The sequence below is a fragment of the Sylvia atricapilla genome, chromosome 5, assembly GCF_009819655.1.
Source record: "Sylvia atricapilla isolate bSylAtr1 chromosome 5, bSylAtr1.pri, whole genome shotgun sequence".
Lineage (NCBI taxonomy): Eukaryota > Metazoa > Chordata > Aves > Passeriformes > Sylviidae > Sylvia > Sylvia atricapilla.
The window spans coordinates 47,025,433-47,045,001 of NC_089144.1; the positions used below are offsets into that span (position 1 = coordinate 47,025,433).

Below are 19,569 nucleotides of genomic sequence, written 5' to 3' on the forward strand. Positions count from 1 at the left end.
GGACGCGCCAGCGGGGTGGGGCGTGGGGAGGGAAAGAGAAAGGGAAGAGGCCAATGGGCAAGGCATGCTGGGAGCTGTAGTCCCCCTAGCGCTGGGCCGGGCCAGGCTGGGCCGTCCCCTCTCCGCCCGTGGGCGGGCGGAGCCGGCGGCGCCGCGGGGCCCCCATGGCGGCGGCAGCGGAACGCACGGATGAGCTGGTGCGGGAGTATCTGCTCTTCCGCGGCTTCACCGCCGCCCTGAAGCAGCTGGACGCCGAGATCAAGGCGGATCGGGAGAAGGGTTTCCGGGTGAGCGGCGACCACGTCCCCGTTCCCGGCGGGGCGCTGGGCGCGGGTATCCCCCAAGGAGGACGCGCTCTCCAGGCGGGCCGCGGGCGCCTCTCCGCGCTCCGGGTGCTGGGCGAGGGGAGCGGGCCTGGCGGCGGGGGAAGCTCTCAGAGCCCTCGCACTTCCCAGCGACAGCGGCCGCCCGGCCCCGGTGGGCTGGGCTGGGCGCCGGGGCCCGGCCGGACAGGCGGGATCCCCGCATCCCGGAGGCGCCCGGCCCGCCCTGCCGCCGCTTTGGGACGCGCAGCCTCCTGGCGGGGGCTGTAGCCCGCTGAAAGCTCCGTCAGCGCAGGACAGGGCGCTCCGTGCCCTCGCCTGCCATCCGAACCAGGGGCTGCAGTTCCCGGCAGGAGCCCCGCACCGCTGGGCAGCCCGGCCCTCTGTGGACCCTGCGCCCGACCTGGGACCGCCAGCGGGTTCTCGGCTTCGAGACCAGAAGAGCAGAGGACACCTGCTGACCGAGAGGGCAGGAAGACATTCTTTTGCCTGCATCTCTACTCGGTCATAAGATTTTTATCCAGCGGTTTTACGGCTCGGCTCTGTAGTTCGTACGTCTTGAGTACCAGCTGCCTTGACTAACGTGTGGAAATTGGCACAGCATTTGCCGGTCTCAAAAACACAGTTTCAGTCCTTTGTGAGCTTCGTATTCCCGTGGTAACAGTTTTGGGCACCAAATGTAGTGCTTTGAACTAGAGATTTTTCTTTGACTAGCGATATAAGCACTACTTTTATCATTTACAAAGCATGTTGATTTTATTTTTTAAAACACCAGCACTTTGCTAATGTTTAGCGGTCGGCAAACAGCTCACTTAATCAGAATTGTTGTCCAAGAAGGGTCTGCTGGGGTCACAAACTTCAGTTTTCTGTATCTGTAGGGAGCCACAGAGATAAAAGTTGGGTATGTCCTAAGATGCTAACTGATGAGGGGAGAGCAAACCACATACAAAACAATCTTTGATTTTATACAGGATGCAGTTTTTTTTTTTCTAATGCCTGTCTTGGCCATCAGAAACCACTGAACAAAAAATCTATTCCCACACCACCATTCTGCCTTATTCAAGTTGCAGAAATGATTTCCAAAGAGACATAATGACAAAAAAAAAAAGTCCTTTTACAAAATTTTATGCCTGCCCTGTTAGCAGTTGATGTTACTAAAGACAAAGGTGCTTCAAAGATTGCAATAGAGCAGAACTGACTCAATCTTTCTGTTGGCTAAATGCAGTATTTTTCCTTTTTAGTCTAAAAATAATACTTCTTTTTTTTCAGGTGCTGCACTTGAGTTTTCAACATGAAATCACACTTTTTTTTTATTATCAACTGACTCATAAAAGAGGTAGAAAGTTTTGCTTACTTGCAAGAAAACCCATCAACTGGGTTCAACAAAATGTGATATTTCTGTCAAAATCTGGCTATGCTCTGTCATACTTCTTTTTCCTTCATTTGTAAAGTGCTGCAGACTGGAAGAATGCTAATACAAAATGCCGAGTGTTTCCAGGATTAGAAAATAACTAATGCATACGGATTGTACCGTAACTACTTATGCAGTTCAAGCTTCTCAGCACTAAGTTACAGGAAATCTTGTGCCTCAAGAGCCCTCACATGACTGCTTTGCCCTCTTTAGGTGGATAAGATAGTGGACCAGCTGCAGCAGTTTGTTCAGAGCTACGATCTGGCTGCCCTGCGGGATTACTGGAGTTATCTGGACCAACGGCTGTTCAGCCGTTTGGAAGACGTCTATCGGCCAACAGTGAGCAAGCTCAAAACCAGCTTATTCCGATTCTACCTTGTCCATGCTATTCAGGTAGTGTTTGGTTTTTAGGCTTCTACTTTAGAAAGGTCTTGGTCTTTGAAAGCAATAAACTACCCTTGTGAGCCTCTGCCAGGCCTGCTGGATTAGGAACAAGCAATTCATGTGTCATGATTAGGAGTGTGGTATGGAGTCTGATGCAGACTCATGTGACAAGCTTGTGTGCAGGATAGGGAAACTTTGGCAAGAAGGAAACGTGGTTTGCTGGGTGCAAGATACTTGCACTCACATAAAGATAGGTTTCCCTCAGAAAATATAACAGTACTGCTAGCTCAGTCCTGCTCACTTAACTTAGATACTGGCAGAGAACACAAGGTTCAAGCCAGAACAAGGAAATGTGGGAGAGAAAATGAATGTCTTTTTGCTTGCTTTGAATAGAACAGAAAATAATGAGCTTAAAATGGAACAGATTTTCTGTTCAAACCCTGGAAAGTCAATGGAGTATATTATCTCCTTGATTCTTCTTGGTTCCATTCCCCAACTGAAGATCTGGCTGTTGGTGGAGGAGTCAAAATCTAATGCATCTTTCCGGAAGTGTGTTTTTTCTTAGTTTGTTTTGCCATGTGCTTATCCTGAGGTGCAACAGTCCTGTCTGAATAATGTGTCAGATGGAAACCTTTTCAAGCAGCATCTGCTGTAGACTTGAGTAATTTGAATTATTCTTTGGTCCTGTATATGAATGCTTGTGTCTCACATCAGTGTGCTCTGCACTGGTTTAACTGAAAATCAATGTGTTTGGTTCAGTTGGTCTCAGCCTTTAAACAGGATTGTGGTGACTAGAAAGAAGGTTGGATTAAGTGCATTTGTGAGCTTCTCCTAGTGTGTTTGGGATTCTTTTGTTTCCTGGTGAATCTGTAACCAACCACCTGTTGTGTCAGGGTGGGGAAAATCGTTGTTATTGTGTTCATAACAAAAAAGCAAATGTTCCTAGGCCTAATCTGGTGGCATTAATGGAACTGTGAGCTCTGTTCTTCTTGCTGTGTTTCAGAATGGCCGCAATGATAAGGCACAGGAATTTTTCCTCAAGCAGGCCTCCGAACTCCAGAACCAGGCGGAGTGGAAGGATTGGTTTGTCCTGCCCTTCCTCCCTGCTCCAGAATCCAACCCAACCTTTGCTACCTATTTCTCGCGCCAATGGGCAGATACATTCATTGTGTCTCTGCACAACTTCCTGAGCGTCTTATTTCAGTGCATGCATATCCTTTTTTGCAACTGGTAGTTAAATCTCCCTTGCTCTGGTGTTGTATTTTAAACAGTCATGCCAAGGATATAGTACTTATGTGGAACTTCCTGCTTTCAGGTGATTTTTTACAGCCAAGACTTAGTAGAAAGTTGGCATTTACCAGAGGATGTTGGAATAGTTACTGCTCAATTATCTGAAGATATGTTGTATGCCGTGGGCAAAACAATTGTGATTGTTGTTGATGCTGAATCATTCTGATGCTAATGACTAGAAATCTTGTGCACATCTTGTTCTGAAGTGGTTTTACTCTTTGCTTAATACAGTACAAAACAGGCATACAACCTTGGGTCGTAATCTATAACTGTACTGGCATCTTCTCTTAGATCCTTCTTTGGGTACATTATGTTCACAACATTGCCTAATGACAGCTCATTATAATAGAGCAGTTGATTGTTGGCAGAAATAAGTTTTTTGCCCCACGCTACAGAGTTCTGTCTTACTTGTTTGGTGATGGGCAGGCTTATGCTGCAGCTGGAACACAGCTCATATTGAACTGTTTCTTCTGCGCACAGTAAAGAAGTAACAGAACCTGTGTTGCCCTCCACTTCTGACTCTAAAAAGAAATAATCTGAAAATCCTTGCAAAGTCCACATGAAATAGTTTTTGCAACAGCAAAGTAAAAAGTTGACTTAAGTAGTTCAGCTGTTGCTAATCTTTTGGTCATGCACGTACTTTTTGCTTATTTTATGGACTGGGGAGCTTTGTTTTTACAGATAAATAGCTGGTATGGAGTGCTGGCTTTTAGAATTAAGCCAAGTGCACACAAGTTATTGCCTCGATTTTCTTTAACATTGCTTACCAGTTCCAGTCATACTGAACTTTGAAGCTGAATGTCTCAGGAGCAGTCTCATACAAGAAGAAAATGAATCCTTGCGGCATAAGGTCAGAACTGAGGTTACTCTTTAGCTGCTGACTGTGTGATGCGAGTTTTGTAAAATTGTTTCCATCCATTTGAGAGCATTGTAACAGTTCTGTTTGGTGCAGTTATTCTAAGGCAGATTCTTTCAGTCTTTTTTTTTAATTTCAATTTATTTTTCAATTGTCTCCAGCAGACTTAGGGTTGTGATCATATTGTGAAATGTGTGTTTAGGATATTCTTGTCCCACTGCTGGAGCTCAGTGTCTCCCTTCCTTGTGCTGTCTGACAGGTGACTGAATACTTTTCTGTTACACTGCAAAGTCAAAACAAGGTGAAACTGGTGGCATGTTAAGGATATATGTCGTAGAATTATAGAATGGATTGGAAGGGAGGTATGGCTGATTTTGTGAATAGTATTCAGTCACTTCCAGATTTTAGCTGATAGAGCAATAAATTCTGGCAAAGAGACAGAAACTGTTACTTCTAAAATGGCCCCTTCACCATATTTGATGTGCACTTAAAGCAATTTAGACCAGCTAATGGAAATGGGGATGTCTGTTTCGCAGCTCTAGATCTTACAGTAAAGCATAAGAAGGGTCTGTTGGTTCAGACAAAATGTTGCCCAGCTCCATGCTTGTGTTTGACAGTATCATCAGCAGATACTTAGGAAAAGGGTGTAATAAGGGTCAGTCATTTCCAAATATAACTTCTGTTAGAGAAATTTGTGAAATCTTCAGTTTAACAACTTTCTAAACTATAGATCACATGTGGATGATCATATACAAGTAGGAAGGCCTATACATGTAAGTAGAACTTTACTTTCACTTCCTCAGACATACCAAGAAAAGCTCTTTCTATATAAATACTTCAGTAAAGTATGTTACAAAACATTGTTGTATGTTGTGTTTCCTGTTTGTACTGTTTTAATAACTGTTCAACATTGTCCTAAAAATTGAAATAAAATAGAATAATTGATTTCAAAAAGTAAGCAGTTTTTGGGGAAAAAACCCAAGATTTGTCACTGTGTACGGTATGGAGTTAGTAGGTCAGTCAAACATTGACAGGAGAGTTCTGCAAAGATGGTCAGTGCATAGGGACAGAGGATAAAATGTTTTGAAATAGAGCTGGTTTATTTCCTTGAATTTTGTATTCTTTACTTTTAGTCAAATTAAAGCTATAGTTTGTGTTTTGCATGTTGGCTGATATCAGTTGCAGTCTGGATAAGATTATTCTGGCAAATCGACAGAAGGAAAACTAGACTTTCCCTTTTAGTCAACTACTCAGGTCAGAGGGGGAACCAGCTACCTCTAGAATACAGGTTTTAATAAAGGATGTCAATAAATATTGAATTTTATGCTAGCTGAAATTAAGTAGTGATTCTGTTTTATGCTACTGAAACAATGCAAATACAGAAATAGCAAGAGAGCTCATTTTACTTCCTGTATTTTCTTTCCTTAAATACTATGTTAAAAGGAAAAAGAAATATGTCTGAAAAACAGATGTACAGAAACAGAAAAAGCTGGAGGAACTGTTTGTGTGAGTAGGAGTCACAGGCATAAACCACATTTGTTCCAGAAAGCTGAATCCTGAGGTTCCTCTCTGCTAAAGGGAAAAAGAGATTGTTTTATTTCTCCAAAAGGTGGGGGGAAATCTCACTCATGCTTGGGAAGGGGTTGCTCTGGTATGGAGCTGGATTTCAGGGTGACCTGGTTTCACTGACTTTGGTGCACCTTGCCAGTTCAGCAAACCCTTGGCTGTAGGAAGAAAATTACCTTCTAGGCTCCATGCCTACATTGCCCTGGCCTCAAACCACCTGCACAGAGAGGGACTGGTAAGCTCTGCCCTGCCCAGCTCTTGTTTCCCAGCACCACTAATGTCCCCACACAGACAGCCTGAGGAGAGGAGTGAAGGGTTTTAAGTAGGCTTCAGTTTCATGTGAGTACTGATTGTTTTGACTAATTGGACTAATGTGGTGCACAGCCAATCAGAGCGAATTTTTTGCTTCCCCACCCTTCTAGAGATGTTGAAATAAAAGGAGTAAACCACTTCAGTGAGTGGGAAGGAGGTGAGTATCAGTGATCTTGTGTTTACTTGGCTCTTTTCTCCTGTCCTAGCTGTTTGCTCTGCAGGCTGAATCCTCCCGCATGAAGAAAGAGGAACTGGAGGTGGAACAAACAGTTATGCATCACAAGTTGCCTGCGTATGTGGCCAACATGGATCGACTAGGGGATTCTGAACTGTGAGTGCCTGCAGGAGAAGACATGGGGACAGGCTGTGCTGCTTTTGTTGGGTCATGGAGGTTCCTGGAGGGTAATTTCCACATCCTCTGCCCTGGGATTCAATGCAGAAGGACATCCAGGCAGAAATTATTGCCTAAGTAGGTTTAATGGAATTCATGGCAGGTGTCTCTCTCATCATTTGGGAGGTTCTTGCAAACCAGTGAGAGCTCAGGCACACATGGAAGTGATTCTGCTCTGCTGTTAGCATTGCACCAAGGTGTTCTGGGCATCTAGGGCACTGGTAGCAGTATACCTGCAGTATTGCTTCAACGAAGTGGATTGTCTCTTGATTCCAATTTACTTGAGTGCCTGCAGTGCCATAGGTGAATGCCCAGTGTTGTTTTGTAGATACTGTTACTGTATGGCCCAAAGAGATTGTTACACAAGGATGTTTTCTCGCTTTTGCAAAGTTAAGGGAAAGAAGCTTCTCTTCTGTGAGGCTCAGTTATGCACAGAATTCCCCATGAACTTGCTGCAGTTAAAGGTGCATTTTATGACTACATCTATTTTTTGTCCTAGCTCTGGAAATTAGGCAACATACACAGTGATGCAGCTTCTTCAGCTGTTATTTTTTTTACCCCAGTACAGGATAGGAATAGGATTGATTAAATTATCTGTTGTCAGTGACAGATAGAAGTTGGAGCAGGTATTACACACAAAATGTTTTAACCTAAAATTTGTCTCATTAAATAGACTTAAGTGTCTATTGAACTATCTTGATAACTGTTCCGTAGCCTTTTCACAGGAAAGGCTACAGAGTTTAGTTCGTGATACGTTTTTTTTCACTGTGTGGAAAGCTCTGATTCTGTCTTCATGTATGGAGGAGTGTGACATGAGGGATGGGGTAATTTATTACTGTATTTATTTTTGTCCATTTTAATTGGAAAAAATATGCCTAAGAAGTGGCATTTCTTGCATGTGCAACTTGTCTCTTAGTCTGTGGGCCAGTTCTGGTGGCTTATTTTCATGTCTCTGCTTAACCCAAAGCCCAGCTTTGGCAGAACAGTTCCATCCTTGAGGAGTGGATAGAGACAGTGAAGATTATTGTATTCCCTTTGCCCTTACTGCCACTCTGCCCTCAGAGGAAGCTGTAGCAGAGTGAGGTCACACAGTTATGTTCTGGGAAGCAGCTGCTGCTCTTGGCATTGTGGACTGAGAAGGGAGGTGTTTATAATCGTAGAAATGGGCTGTAGCTCTCTTAGTTTCTTTGGTACTGGATTTTGAGATATTGAGGGCCTGTGCTGTAAAATTGTTGCACATAACTTGCTGATTATCATAGGGTGTTCTGTGAAGCACTGGATGCTGAATGTCTCTCAAAGTAGGTCTGTTTTATTCTTTGAATTTGGAACCCCATCTGAGTAAGTTCTACAGAAATCTGACTTCCCCTTAGGGTCTTTCTAAACAAACCAGATGGAGTGGAAGAGTTTTAAGTGGCCCTACAGGGGATTTAGCAACAGTTGGAGCTCACTGTCTCAGTGCATCTCTGAGAAGTGAGCTTTTGGTTACAGTAACTATAATGACCTGCTCCAGGCACTAGCAGGCTATTTTAAAATAGTTTTTGAGTGCAGAGTGGTTCACTGGCTTGGAAATAAACATCTGTCTTCCAGTGGTTCAAACAGCTGCACTTCACTTAACTAGGTGGTCTTTGATCAGGTTGCCTTGCTACACTTTCATACTCTATTTGATGGTGTTTTTTTTTTTTTTTTTTCATTAGTGATATGACCTGCAATCAGAGGAGTACAGCACATTCTCTTCAGTCCCGGGGAGGCTTTCTGTCCTCTTTTCTCTCCCAAAGTAAAAAGGGCCCTTCCAGACCAACCCATTCAAGTGGGGCTTCTCCACTGCAGACTGGCAGTATGCTGCTGGGGAAGAAAGAACCAACAAATCACCAGGTAATTCTCAAGTGAAAGTTGCTCAGTCTCCAAGCAGTTAACTTGCAGCACGGCACTGCTCCAAGCTTTTGCTTCCACCTGAAAAATTAAATGTCCTTTCCTGCCTTGCAAATGTATGCTGGGCCTGAATGCAGCACAAGAACAGCTATTGTTTTCTAAGAGCTTGTGGAGCCCTTGCAGGTGCTTGGTTGCTTTGCTGTTTCTTTTGCTCTTTGTTCTACAGCCTACTAGGAGCATAATTTTGCCCAGTCACTTCTCTGCCTTCCAGAGTGCCAAAGGAAAAGAAGGAACAGTGAGCTGTAAGGATGGGAAGAGCCACTTCAGTGGTTTAGCAGCAGGCGAATCCAGTTCCCTGCAGCAGCGGCAGAAGCGCTTGCAAGAGCATGGGAAAGAAAGGAAGGAGCTGTTGTCAAAAGGGACCTTCCAGGTACTGCATTGCAAGGCTGGGAAGCAGAAGGCTTGTATTTCTGTAAAACTTAGTGGTAGAACAAGTGCAAGCGTTTCCTTTAAGCTTTGGAATTGCTAGTCAGAAATAACAGTATCAAAGGTTAATATCTGTAGGTAATTAACTCCTTCTGCATGTGGTTTATTTATGTCCCTGGAAGTTAATCAGTATTGGTATTTCAAATGGAGTAAGAGTTATCTTTTGTCTCCATGTTTTCCAACAGCCTGGTCCTGAGGCTTCATTACGGTTTCATTCACTTTTAATGGTTGTGTTCAAATACCTTGTTAAAATCCCCATTCCTCAGTGGTAGTGAACTTGGCTCACTCATCCAGCCATAGTGAGTTCTCCTGTAGGTTCTTGTGCTGATTTATGCAGGCTCTGTGTGGGACAATGAAAACTAATAGAAAATTATGCTGGATAGGAATGGAAATTGCTTTCCTAGCAACATTTGCTCTTTGAAACTTTTAGTACTTTATTGTTGCAGTTTTGCCTGGGGGTGTGCTCTGCTTTAAAGTCTAATGAAATAATAAAACTGTCCTGGATTTTAACTGCTGAAGGTCAGCACACTACTTCTGTTCACCAGTGTGTTGTCCAGCTTTCAGCAGCTGTGTCAAAAAATACAGAGCACAGGCAGCATCTCAGCCATTGTTATTTTGTCTGTATGAGACAATTCTGCCTTGTGGAGAGACGGTGCTGAGGGGACTGTTGCCTGTTGGCCAATGTGTGGCTGTTCTGTGTGTGGGGCTACTAAAGAGATGCTACTCTATCACTCAGCATTTAAGGCCTTGAGAGAAGTTTTTTATTCATGGTTCATCTAAAACACTTTCAGCATTGATGGGAAAATTGCAAAGCCTGATTTCCCAGTAAGTTTCCTTTGACTTTTTTTTTTCTACAATATTCCAGGTTAAGGCAGTGATTTTTGGGCTGTGTAAAGATTGGCCCTTGTGCTCTTGGCAGGGAGCTTGATACTCTCTAATTTCCTCTTGTACTCAAAGCATGTGAGCAAAAAAGGAAACCAAAAGGTGGCACTTTCACGTAGTGGAATGTGTGTTCCTTTCACATAGTGTCATTCACTGGTTGTTACCTCCACATTAACTAGCAGAATAATTCTTGGCTTTATGTCCTAATCTTTACCAGCTCTGTGATTTCAGATGATTTGATTATGCAGTGCTTGATCCATTGGTCCTGATGAGAAGCTACTGTAAATTAGGCAGTCATGTGTTACAGAACAGGAATTCATAACCATCAATACCAATACCATTTTGGGGATACTTAACTTTCACAGGATGGTTTATTAAAAAAAGTGCTAGCAGATTATTTAACACGTTATGTGTTGTATCTGCTTCTTGTTCAACTTCTGGTGACAAGGGAAGACTAAGCTGCTTCCAAATATTTCTGCAGTGCAGCTCTTGTTTCATCCAGATACTGTCACTTCCTAAAACTCCATTTGTCCTGTCTGCCCTGTCAAATTGGATTTTAAGCTTTTGGACTAGTGTGTCAGTTCTACTGTTGTCATCAGTCAGTTGGCTGCAGTGGTAGCTCCAGTGTGCAGAGTCTAAATCTCTGGTAGATGAAGATAATCCATCCACTGGGGCTTGAGAGCCAAGTTTTTGTGCAGGTTTGCTGAACTGCATATTATACAGGCTTAACTTATATTGCTGAATGCAAGAATTCTTGAAATACATTGATTTACTTGTGAACCTGTGCCCTAATGGCATGTAAATGAACCTTTGATGTTGGCTGAGGTATGCTAGAAATGTTTAATTCTTACAGGAAAGTGTATAGCTGGGCACGTGGAGGGGGATACAAGAGACTCAACAATTAAGCATGTCGTATTAAATAGTGCATTTGTGCAACACAAGGTCCTTGTGCTCAGAAAGGTCCCTGGCAGAAGGAGTGTTGGCCTGACAATGCTTCTGTTTTGTTGCAGCTTCTTTTGTTTTTTTCCCAGCAGGCTGGGGTAGCTGAGGAGCTTGGTGTGGAGCTGCTTCCTTGTATTTCACACAGGATTTCTTCCATCAGGGCCAAAGTGCTGAGAAGAAAACAGATACTAGCATAGCTGAGGCAGAACCATGCTCAGAGCTGCATGCTGAGCAAACAGAGACTTCAACCAAAATGCCTGGCAGCAGTGCAGAGGCTGTGGGGGTTCGGCAGGAGCAACCTTTCATTGTCCTGAGCCAGGAGGAGTACGGGGAGCACCATTCATCCATCATGTACTGCAGGTAATGCACTGGCAGAAGAGGGCTGTCTTGTAGAAGCCTCTGCAGAGGGATCAGCTGTATCTGGCCTCTTTCTCCCAGTGTCTGTTCTGTCCAGCACGTTGGACGTCTGCTCTCAGTTGTAGGGCAGTCAAGTCAGTGTGACTGAAAATAGCATGTAGCTTGTGCAGAGAGAATGGACAGAGATTTCTGGACAGACATTTTTGTAATTGGGCAGTGCTGGCCAGGAAGAAACTCCCTTGGAAAGCAGATATTTCTTAAGGGCGTTATGCTCTGCATCTGGAGCTTAGTGTGCTTCGTTGTGCCAGTTACTGTGAAGTGAGCAGGAAATAGTGCAAAGAAGTTCTAATTCCTGCAAAAGGAACTGGTGTGTGGCCAGGAAAGGAGGGATTAGTGGGTTGCATCTAAGAATTTGAGAGAGAAAAATATCCCATCAGTTTCATTCTACACCCAGGGTTGATTGTTCTGGACGGAGGGTGGCCAGCTTGGATGTGGATGGGGTCATCAAAGTCTGGTCTTTTAACCCCATAATGCAAACGAAAGCTTCCTCCATTTCCAAATCTCCATTGCTGTCCCTGGAATGGGCCACCAAGCGTGATCGGCTGGTGAGTAGTCTGCATGTGGAAGCGCAGAAGATGATTTGGGGCTGTGTTGCTATGTGTTGCATGTTTGCTTCTAGACAGCTGCACTGTGGATAAAATTGAGGCAGCAGTTAGTTTCCACTTTTAGTGGGACACAGGGAACCAAAGCCTCTAGGGTGTAAGAACTAGAGTGGGGAGTGTATGCTTTATATTGAGCAAGGTGTTCACCACCACTTGCCCTGAAACAGAAATTACCAAGCTGCAGTGTGGGTACAGCTGCAGGATAGAAGTAGTGCCTTTGAGAGAAATGCCCATCTTCACACAAATCACACAGCAACTTGTAAAGACAGGCAGAGGCAACAGCCTGTGGGAGGCCTGCAACAGAGAGCTGTGGAGCTTTACTCATACCCTGAGCCAGCAGCAGAGAAGAGGTTGTGGGGGATGCCGTTTTACTTGTGCAGGTGTGAAAAAAGCTCCATGGCCAGTTTTAGGCAGGTGTCTTAAGAGCTGAGGGTCTTTGTGTGCATAACAAGCTTGGAACTTGTTTAAATAACATGGCAGTTTAAATGTTTCCTATATCCCTTTTTCTCTAGTTCTGGTACTAGAGAGGAGCCTTAAATTACATGCATTCCTCTAAATTGTTGAACTCTTGCTAGTGTTTCGTGCCCTCCCTCGGCATATACAGGGCTGTATGAAAAGGCTGGCCTGCAAATGAGGCAGTATTTTTTGCATTTTGACACTGACAATATGTGGCTTGCTAACCCCAAAATGCCACCTGTGAAGAGCTGGTGCTACACGTTGTCTTTTCTTTTGCTTTTAGAAAGCAAGTTGTCAATACAGTTGTTGCACCTTGTTTATTGTGATGATGTTTCCTCTGCTTTGTGGAATTTAATTCCTTCTTGCTAACAGAAAGATTCTACATTCTGAAGTACCTGTAGGATTCACCAGCAAATTAGGCACTGAAGTGACAAAGATCTGACTTGCTCAATTTTCTTTTATAATGCGTCTCTCCATAACTTAAAATTTTAATTGAAATTGAATGCCTCTGATAAAGCATGTGTTAGCTCTTCTGGATGATTTCATCCTCCTGTGAGTGAAAGGAGTTGGCTTCTGTTTGATTTTCTCTTTAGCACACAGTTAACAATCTTCAGCTTCGCTTTCCTTCGACCCCTAGATATTGAGACTCCATACATGTTTTGCATCCTACAGGGTTGAGCCATGATCTAGAAAGCAGTGTTTGTGCCACCTCAGTGCCTATTAGATTTTTTTCTCACTGGGAAGCAGGGTTTTTACTCTGTCTGATATGGCTTTGGGGTAGTCTTACTCAGTGTGATTGCACAGGATGTACCATAATGGACTAATATTTAGTCTGAATGCATAAATAGAAAAAAGATTACCAAGTCTTGGTGGTTGTTGGCCAGCATCATTGTACTGCTCACTCACACTCTTTCCATCTACTTCCTTGGTGGTTTCAAGCTATTGCTTGGCAGTGGAGTTGGGACGGTTCGTCTTTATGACACAGAAGCAAAGAAGAATCTCTGTGAAATCAGCATTGATGAGGACATGCCCAGGTAACTCTGGAATACTGATTTCTATATAAAGTTGGGGACCCTTTTTTGAGGTTGGGCTGAGTACGACACACCGAGACCGTGTTTCATGTCGCACTGACATTTATTGTTTGTCTCTTCATATTTATTTTCTTGTGACTTTATTGACATTACAAGGCACTTAAAAAATGTACACATCTGCTGCCTTAAGGAGGCTTCTGTATGAACACTATAAAACTACATATGAACACCTGTTAGAACCCGGAATACCTTAAGAGAGAGGGGTGAAATTTTTTCTGCGCCACAACTTAATTTTCACTGCGTTACAGAGGCCCACAGATTCTGCAGGCCAAGGGCCTAGTCTAAAATTGCTTACACCTCATTTTCAAATATTCTGCAACATTTATATATAAATAAATGTTGTTGGTTTTAATAGTGAACATCTCAATGTTCCTTCTGCTTTTCTGCAACTGCAGGACTATCCAGCCTTCATCTAGAGGGCAGTCCCTGCCTGAGCAGCATAAAACTGCTCAGTTGAATGGGGGACACTCAAAAACTAAGGACATGAATCCTGCTCTCCTTTACAGTGCACGCTGTCTTGTGGGGTCTTAATGGGAGAGGTCATAGGTGAGTGTTTGCTTGAGGCAGCTGCAGTGGAGAGGTGATTCAGACCATGTGCCTGTGTTTCAGGATCCTCTCGCTTGCCTGCAGCCCAAGTGGTGCCTCCTTCGTCTGTTCTGCAGCAGCCCAGAGCCTCGTCTCCCACATTGACTTCTCAGTAATCAACTCTGGGGGCAAAAGCATGAACCAAGTTCCTGGGAAGCTGCTACTGTGGGACACTAAGACGATGAAACAGCAGGTACTTGCTGGGTTTCTTTCCTTTCTCAGTCTGCTTGCTGAGAATGAGTGTCTTCTGTTTCAATGTGTAGGAGCCCTCTTTCTAAATTAGGCTGACTTTCTTTCCAGCACCTTTCTTTTTCCTCCTTCCTCTTTTTCCCTCTGTCACATTCAGGATAAAAATAATGTAAGTAGCTGCTGGATTGGGTGAAGTTTTTCTGTTTTATTGCTGTATTCTGGTTTTTCTGAGGAATTCTTCAGAATAGTCCACAGCCTTGGTTCTATCCTGGTGGCACAGTTTGTGACTGGAAATATCCCAAGTGGATTGAATGGTGCTTTGCTCAGGCTTTTTCCAGTTGAGCTCTACTGAAGGGTTTTCATTGCTGCTTTCCCTTGCCTTCCCTGTTTTTAAGTGAAGTGCTGTCCCTGACATGTAGGAGAAAGCAACATACTCAAGCTAATGCCTGCCAGAGACTGGTTTTGCAACCTTGAGGCAATGGCCAAGAAAGCTGTGGCTTGGCTGAGGTGAATTGCTGGTTTAGTGTCACAGTAAAATGCTGCTGCCAGACCTTGAATTCTGTAGTCATTAGAGGTGTAGGGTTCCAAACCAGAGTTCTTGTTACTAAGTATGATCTTTTTTCTTTTTTTCCTTCCTTCCCCTGGAGTTCAGCTCTTCAGCACCCCCAGCTCCGTTCTTAGCATTAATGCAGATTTTCCCTTCCAGCTGCAGTTCTCTCTGGAGCCTGAGCCCATTGCTATTAACTGCACAGCCTTCAACCACAACGGCAACCTTCTGGTCACCGGGGCTGCAGATGGGATTGTTCGTCTCTTTGGTATGGTGGAAAGGGATCTGAGGGTTTTGGCTGATAGCCAGCTGTGAGGCCAGGTGGACAAGACTGGCATCTGGGCTTGTATCACAAATAGTGTGGCCAGCAGGATGAGGGAAGTCATTGTCCCCCTGTACCTGGCGCTGCTGAGGTTGCACCTCAAACAGCTTGTTCAGTTTTGGGCCCCTCACTACATGAAAGACATTGTGGGGCTGGAGCATGTCAAAGGAACAAAATCAAAGCTGATGAGGGGTCTGGAACACATGAGGAGTGGCTGCAGGAGCTGGGGTTCTTTAGCTCATGGTAAAGGAAACTGAGGGGACACCTTACTGCATTCTATAACTACCTGAAAGGATGTTGTAGCCAGATGGGGTCAGTCTCTTCTCTCAGGCAACAAGGACAGGAGGAAACAATGCATCAGGGAGGGTTTAGATTGGATATTAGGAAAGCTTCTGTCACCAAAGGGATTGTCAAGCACTGGAGCAGGCTGCCCAGGAGTGCTGCAGTTACCATCCCTGGAAGTATTTAAAAGATGTTACAGATGTGGCACTTAAGGGTATAGTTTAGTGGTGCACTTGGCAGTGTTAAAGGAATTTGGCTTGATTATTTTGGAGGTCTTTTCCAATGTAAATGTTTCTGTGAAACTGAGTAGTGAGCTGGCCCCTAGTCCTCAGCTAGCTCCCCCTAGCAGAGAGGCAGCTGTAGGATGTGCTTGGAGACAAGGTGGAAGCCATTGTCTCCACAGGAGATCTCAGGAATGAATTGACATAGGCTTTTTCTGGAGGACATTGGCTGGAGTGGTAGTGCTGCTGGATTTGTTTCTGTCCTGCTGAAGAGGAGGGTGAATTTGCCCTTAAGCCATGTGGTCTTACTCTGTGCCAGACAGCACTACCACTGAGAGGCTGAGTCATGAGGAAAGCAATTAATATGAGACCTTCCATTTAAGTGCAAGGGCTTCGCATCAGTCCTCTTTCTGGAAGCAATTTCTGTTTCTGAGGTTTTTGTCCTCTTCAGCTTGTTCTTGCAATAAAGACAGTTCAGGCCTCCTACCTTTGAATGGGGAATCTGCTGCTGGCACAGGTGGAGGCTGCACTCCCAGGTCTTTGGGAGGACAGAGCTGTCAGCAGCTTGGAGGATGGGCAGGATAACAAGGGGAGGAGGAGTGCAAGTGGTGCTTGGATGCAGAATGCCTGCAGTTGACAGTGGAGTTTGTGAGCAGGCCTATAAAGTTGAGTAGTTGTAGACAATGATTTTTGTGGCCAAAGTGAAAGCGGGAATATAGGCACAGGGTACTGGGACTGGATTGGGCTCTCTCAGGCTGGTTGGGAGGGCTGTCACAGAGACCTCAGGAACATAAAAAGTCTCTTTTATGAAGACATAAAAGAGACCTTTTTTATTGCTGAGGTCTCTTTGTGAGTACAAGGAGTGTTCAGTACTGGTTCTCCCCTCAGATATGCAGCAGCATGAGTGTGCCATGAGCTGGAAGGCACATAATGGGGAAGTCTACTCCGTCGAGTTCAGCTATGATGAGAACACAGTCTACAGCATAGGCGAAGATGGCAAGGTAGGCTATGGATGACCTCCTGCTGGTCAACTGGCAGAGAGAGCACTTCTGGAATCTTCTCTGTATAGTGGAGACAATTGTAAAAATACACTCAGATTCTGGATGAAATGTGGGCTGCTAATTGCAGTCTTAGGTGTGCAGTACCACCCTCTTCCATGCAATCTGCAGAGAGAGTGGCTGAAAAATATATTAATAGCTGGACCTGTCTCGGACCTTGTGTGCAAATCTTACTGCTGGTGACATCCCTTTCCTAGATAGTCCATGTGAGGATGGCCTTTCTCTGCCCCTGAGATCACATCATTTGAGATCTGCGACTCACAGGGAAGCATATCCTTGACCACTTTGCATAAATCTCATCAGCAGCTCCCTGTTGTTTATAATAAATACTCAATTTCTGCAGTTCCTCAGTCTTCAGCATAGAGGTGTGGCTCAGGGAGGGACCTTGGCTGAGGAGTTAAGTAATTCTCACCAGAGTTCTGCATGCAGTGTGGAAGGACACATAGGCAGTAGTGCTTGAGGATGGCAGGGCATATCTTTGCCTGGATAGAAGGCACTCTTACAGCCTTTGCAGCCTGTGTTTTATGAATATAGCCACTTAGATATAGATGCCAAAATGCCCTCTTCTGTTTGTGAGGAATACCCACTATTTTGCTTAAAAGCAAAAAAAGGCAACTCTACTCGCATCCCAGTTAATTTCATTATAGGCCTTTGTCATCTCTTTTTCTCATTCTAGTTTATTCAGTGGAATATCCATAAAAGTGGCCTGAAGGTGTCTGAGTATGACCTTCCCAGAGAGGCTACAGGTCCTTTTATTCTATCTGGGTACAGTGGCTACAAGCAAGTACAGTTCCCACGAGGACGGCTTTTTGCTTTTGACTCTGAGGGCAATTATATGTTGACATGTTCTTCTACTGGAGGAGTAATTTTTAAGGTAAGTCTGATCAGTGATGGTGAGTATTCTTAAGTATCCTTACAAGCTCCTGTTAATTACAAGGGTGCAACAGTAACCACTGGAAATTCTTAAGCAGCACATATTCATCCTTGCTCTGTCAAAGTTGTTGCTCAGTTTCACACACTGTGTATTTTAGCAGTGTATGGTGTACAGCAAGTGTTTGGGTTCTATGTATGTAGCTGGAGTATTTGTGCTCCTTCTTAAAGCTTAGTTCTTAGTGTCCAAGTGCCTAAGACAAAGTTTTAATTATCTTTTTAATATATGGATGCATGCCAGTTCAGTGCAAAATGTATGATTGTTGACTGGTGCTTATGTTCAATCTGCCTTCTGTGCCTGTTGATTCTATGTTAGACCCAGCCTGATTCTCTTCCCTTACTGTGTACTGAAATTAAACAAAGGGTAAGGCTGAATGGTCTTGAGTGCCCAAATTTGTGCTTCAGTAACTTTACAGTGATTTTACTGATCACATGCCCATGCTCTTGCAAGGCAGATTAGATGGAATTTTTGCTTTGCATCTGGGGCACTCAGAGCACCTGAACTAACACGAGCTATAGCTTAGGCTTATGTGCTTCCCATCAGTGTATGCTCTTAGCCTGCCTTGTTTAATTACTGCAGTTCAGCTAATGTCAAAAGTTGAGCTGCTTGGGAACATATGCTTCTGTAGTGAGACTGGAAGCTTCCTTTCATGTATGTGCTGCACACATGTCAGTATCTCTCTGATTTTTCTCCTTATTTATGCATGCTCTTAGAGATATGGAGTCTCTATCAGGCTTTGGCTTGTCTTGTTGTGTGCATTGCCTCCCACTGCAGAAACTTACCTCCTTAAAATCTTATGCTTTCCTTCTTTTTAGTTAAATGGTGAGGAAAAGGTTCTGGAGAGCTGCCTTTCCCTGGGGGGACACCGAGCTCCAGTTGTCACCGTGGATTGGAGCACAGCCATGGACTGTGGGACATGCCTTACTGCTTCTATGGATGGGAAAATTAAATTAACAACCTTACTGGCTCAGAAGTCTTAGCCTGGACAGTACTGAAGGGGGAAAGAACAATAGATTTTACAAAACCAGTGTTAACTCACAGGAACACACTGCATGTGAGAGAAGGCAAAGCAAAGTCCCTCTTCACATTGTAGCTTTTGCCTCTTGATAAATACATCTGCCAAACCACTGTGCAACAGGATGCCAGTATGGGACTGGATCAGTGGTAGCACTGAAAGTAAGTCTCCACTAATCCATTGTGGCAGCTGGACTTCCCTCTGTTGGGGACTCTTGAGTAGCACATGGCTAAAAGGCAGTGGTCACGTCAGGGTTCTGCAGAAGAAGGTGAGGCTGGAGGAAGCAAGCATGAGGCAGCACAGTGCATGATGATAAGATGACTTGAACTGGAAAGGCTGGTGAGAAAACAGAGTATTCTTTGGGTATAACATTTGTTGTTATGATTTTGTTAGTTTGTTTTTATTTGCTTTTTTTTCCATAAAAAGAAAATAATCCCTTGCATTTGAACTCTGTGCTTTGTTCAGCAGTTGCTGCAAAACATGGAGCGTGGTGAAAGCACCATCGTGTGCCAAGTCTCCTGCATGCAAAAAAGCCCTTGTGTTTTTACTAGGTGGTTCCACCACATCTGCACACCAGGGTGAACCCAGACATCCAGAAACAAAAACAACTGCCTTTTCTTGGATGTGTTTTGTTACCTTGCCATAGGTTCTGGCTACCAACCAGAGCAGAAATCCTGAGTCAGACTTCGAAATACTTGTGCTGGAGTTCAGAAGCTATGTAATGCTTAGCAGCTATGTGATGGTGGGTAGGAGGAGGAAGGCCAAGACCAGTCTGCCCCTGCTGTTTAGGGCTGTCTGTCACTGGAGCTGTGTCTCCCCCTAAGCCCCCCAACATCAGGGCAAGTGCTATGCCCAGAGTCTTTCAATGGACTAAGCAGATACATTTCACCTGCTTACACATTGCCATGGAGCCTTCTGCTACTTATGTCCTTGGCCTGTATTGAGAGTTTAGGGTACTGTTGTTCCTTGGCAGAGCATACTGCTGGAAAATGAACAGTCATTCAGGAGCTGTATGGGTAGCCATACACAGAGACAGCTGTTAAAGGGCAACACTGCTGGATACTGAAATCCTCACTACAGGCATATTCATGCTACAGGTACCTGTTGTCCATGGAGTAACTTGCTCCTGCTGCCTACACTC

General features: G+C 44.3%; 1 protein-coding gene across 1 annotated transcript; it reads left to right on the forward strand.

The window, feature by feature from the left end:
- The first annotated feature begins 52 nt into the window (after positions 1-52).
- WDR91 (WD repeat domain 91) lies at positions 53-18,870 on the forward strand. Its single transcript, XM_066319379.1, has 15 exons — positions 53-287; positions 1,948-2,127; positions 3,122-3,328; positions 4,175-4,258; positions 6,349-6,473; positions 8,228-8,405; positions 8,674-8,832; positions 10,873-11,072; positions 11,524-11,674; positions 13,127-13,221; positions 13,888-14,056; positions 14,759-14,867; positions 16,313-16,425; positions 17,159-17,356; positions 18,229-18,870. Exons 1-15 carry the CDS (start codon positions 165-167, stop codon positions 18,391-18,393), a joined length of 2,256 nt encoding a protein of 751 aa, XP_066175476.1. The 5' UTR covers positions 53-164; the 3' UTR covers positions 18,394-18,870.
- The last annotated feature ends 699 nt before the right edge of the window (positions 18,871-19,569 follow it).

Bases quoted from the DNA above. Each gene is read 5' to 3' on its own strand.
- WDR91 (XM_066319379.1), top strand. From the start codon at position 165: ATGGCGGCGGCAGCGGAACGCACGGATGAGCTGGTGCGGGAGTATCTG. The intron at 13,222-13,887 runs GTAACTCTGGAA...CCTGTGTTTCAG, and splicing joins ATTGATGAGGACATGCCCAG to GATCCTCTCGCTTGCCTGCA. The intron at 17,357-18,228 runs GTAAGTCTGATC...CCTTCTTTTTAG, and splicing joins CTGGAGGAGTAATTTTTAAG to TTAAATGGTGAGGAAAAGGT.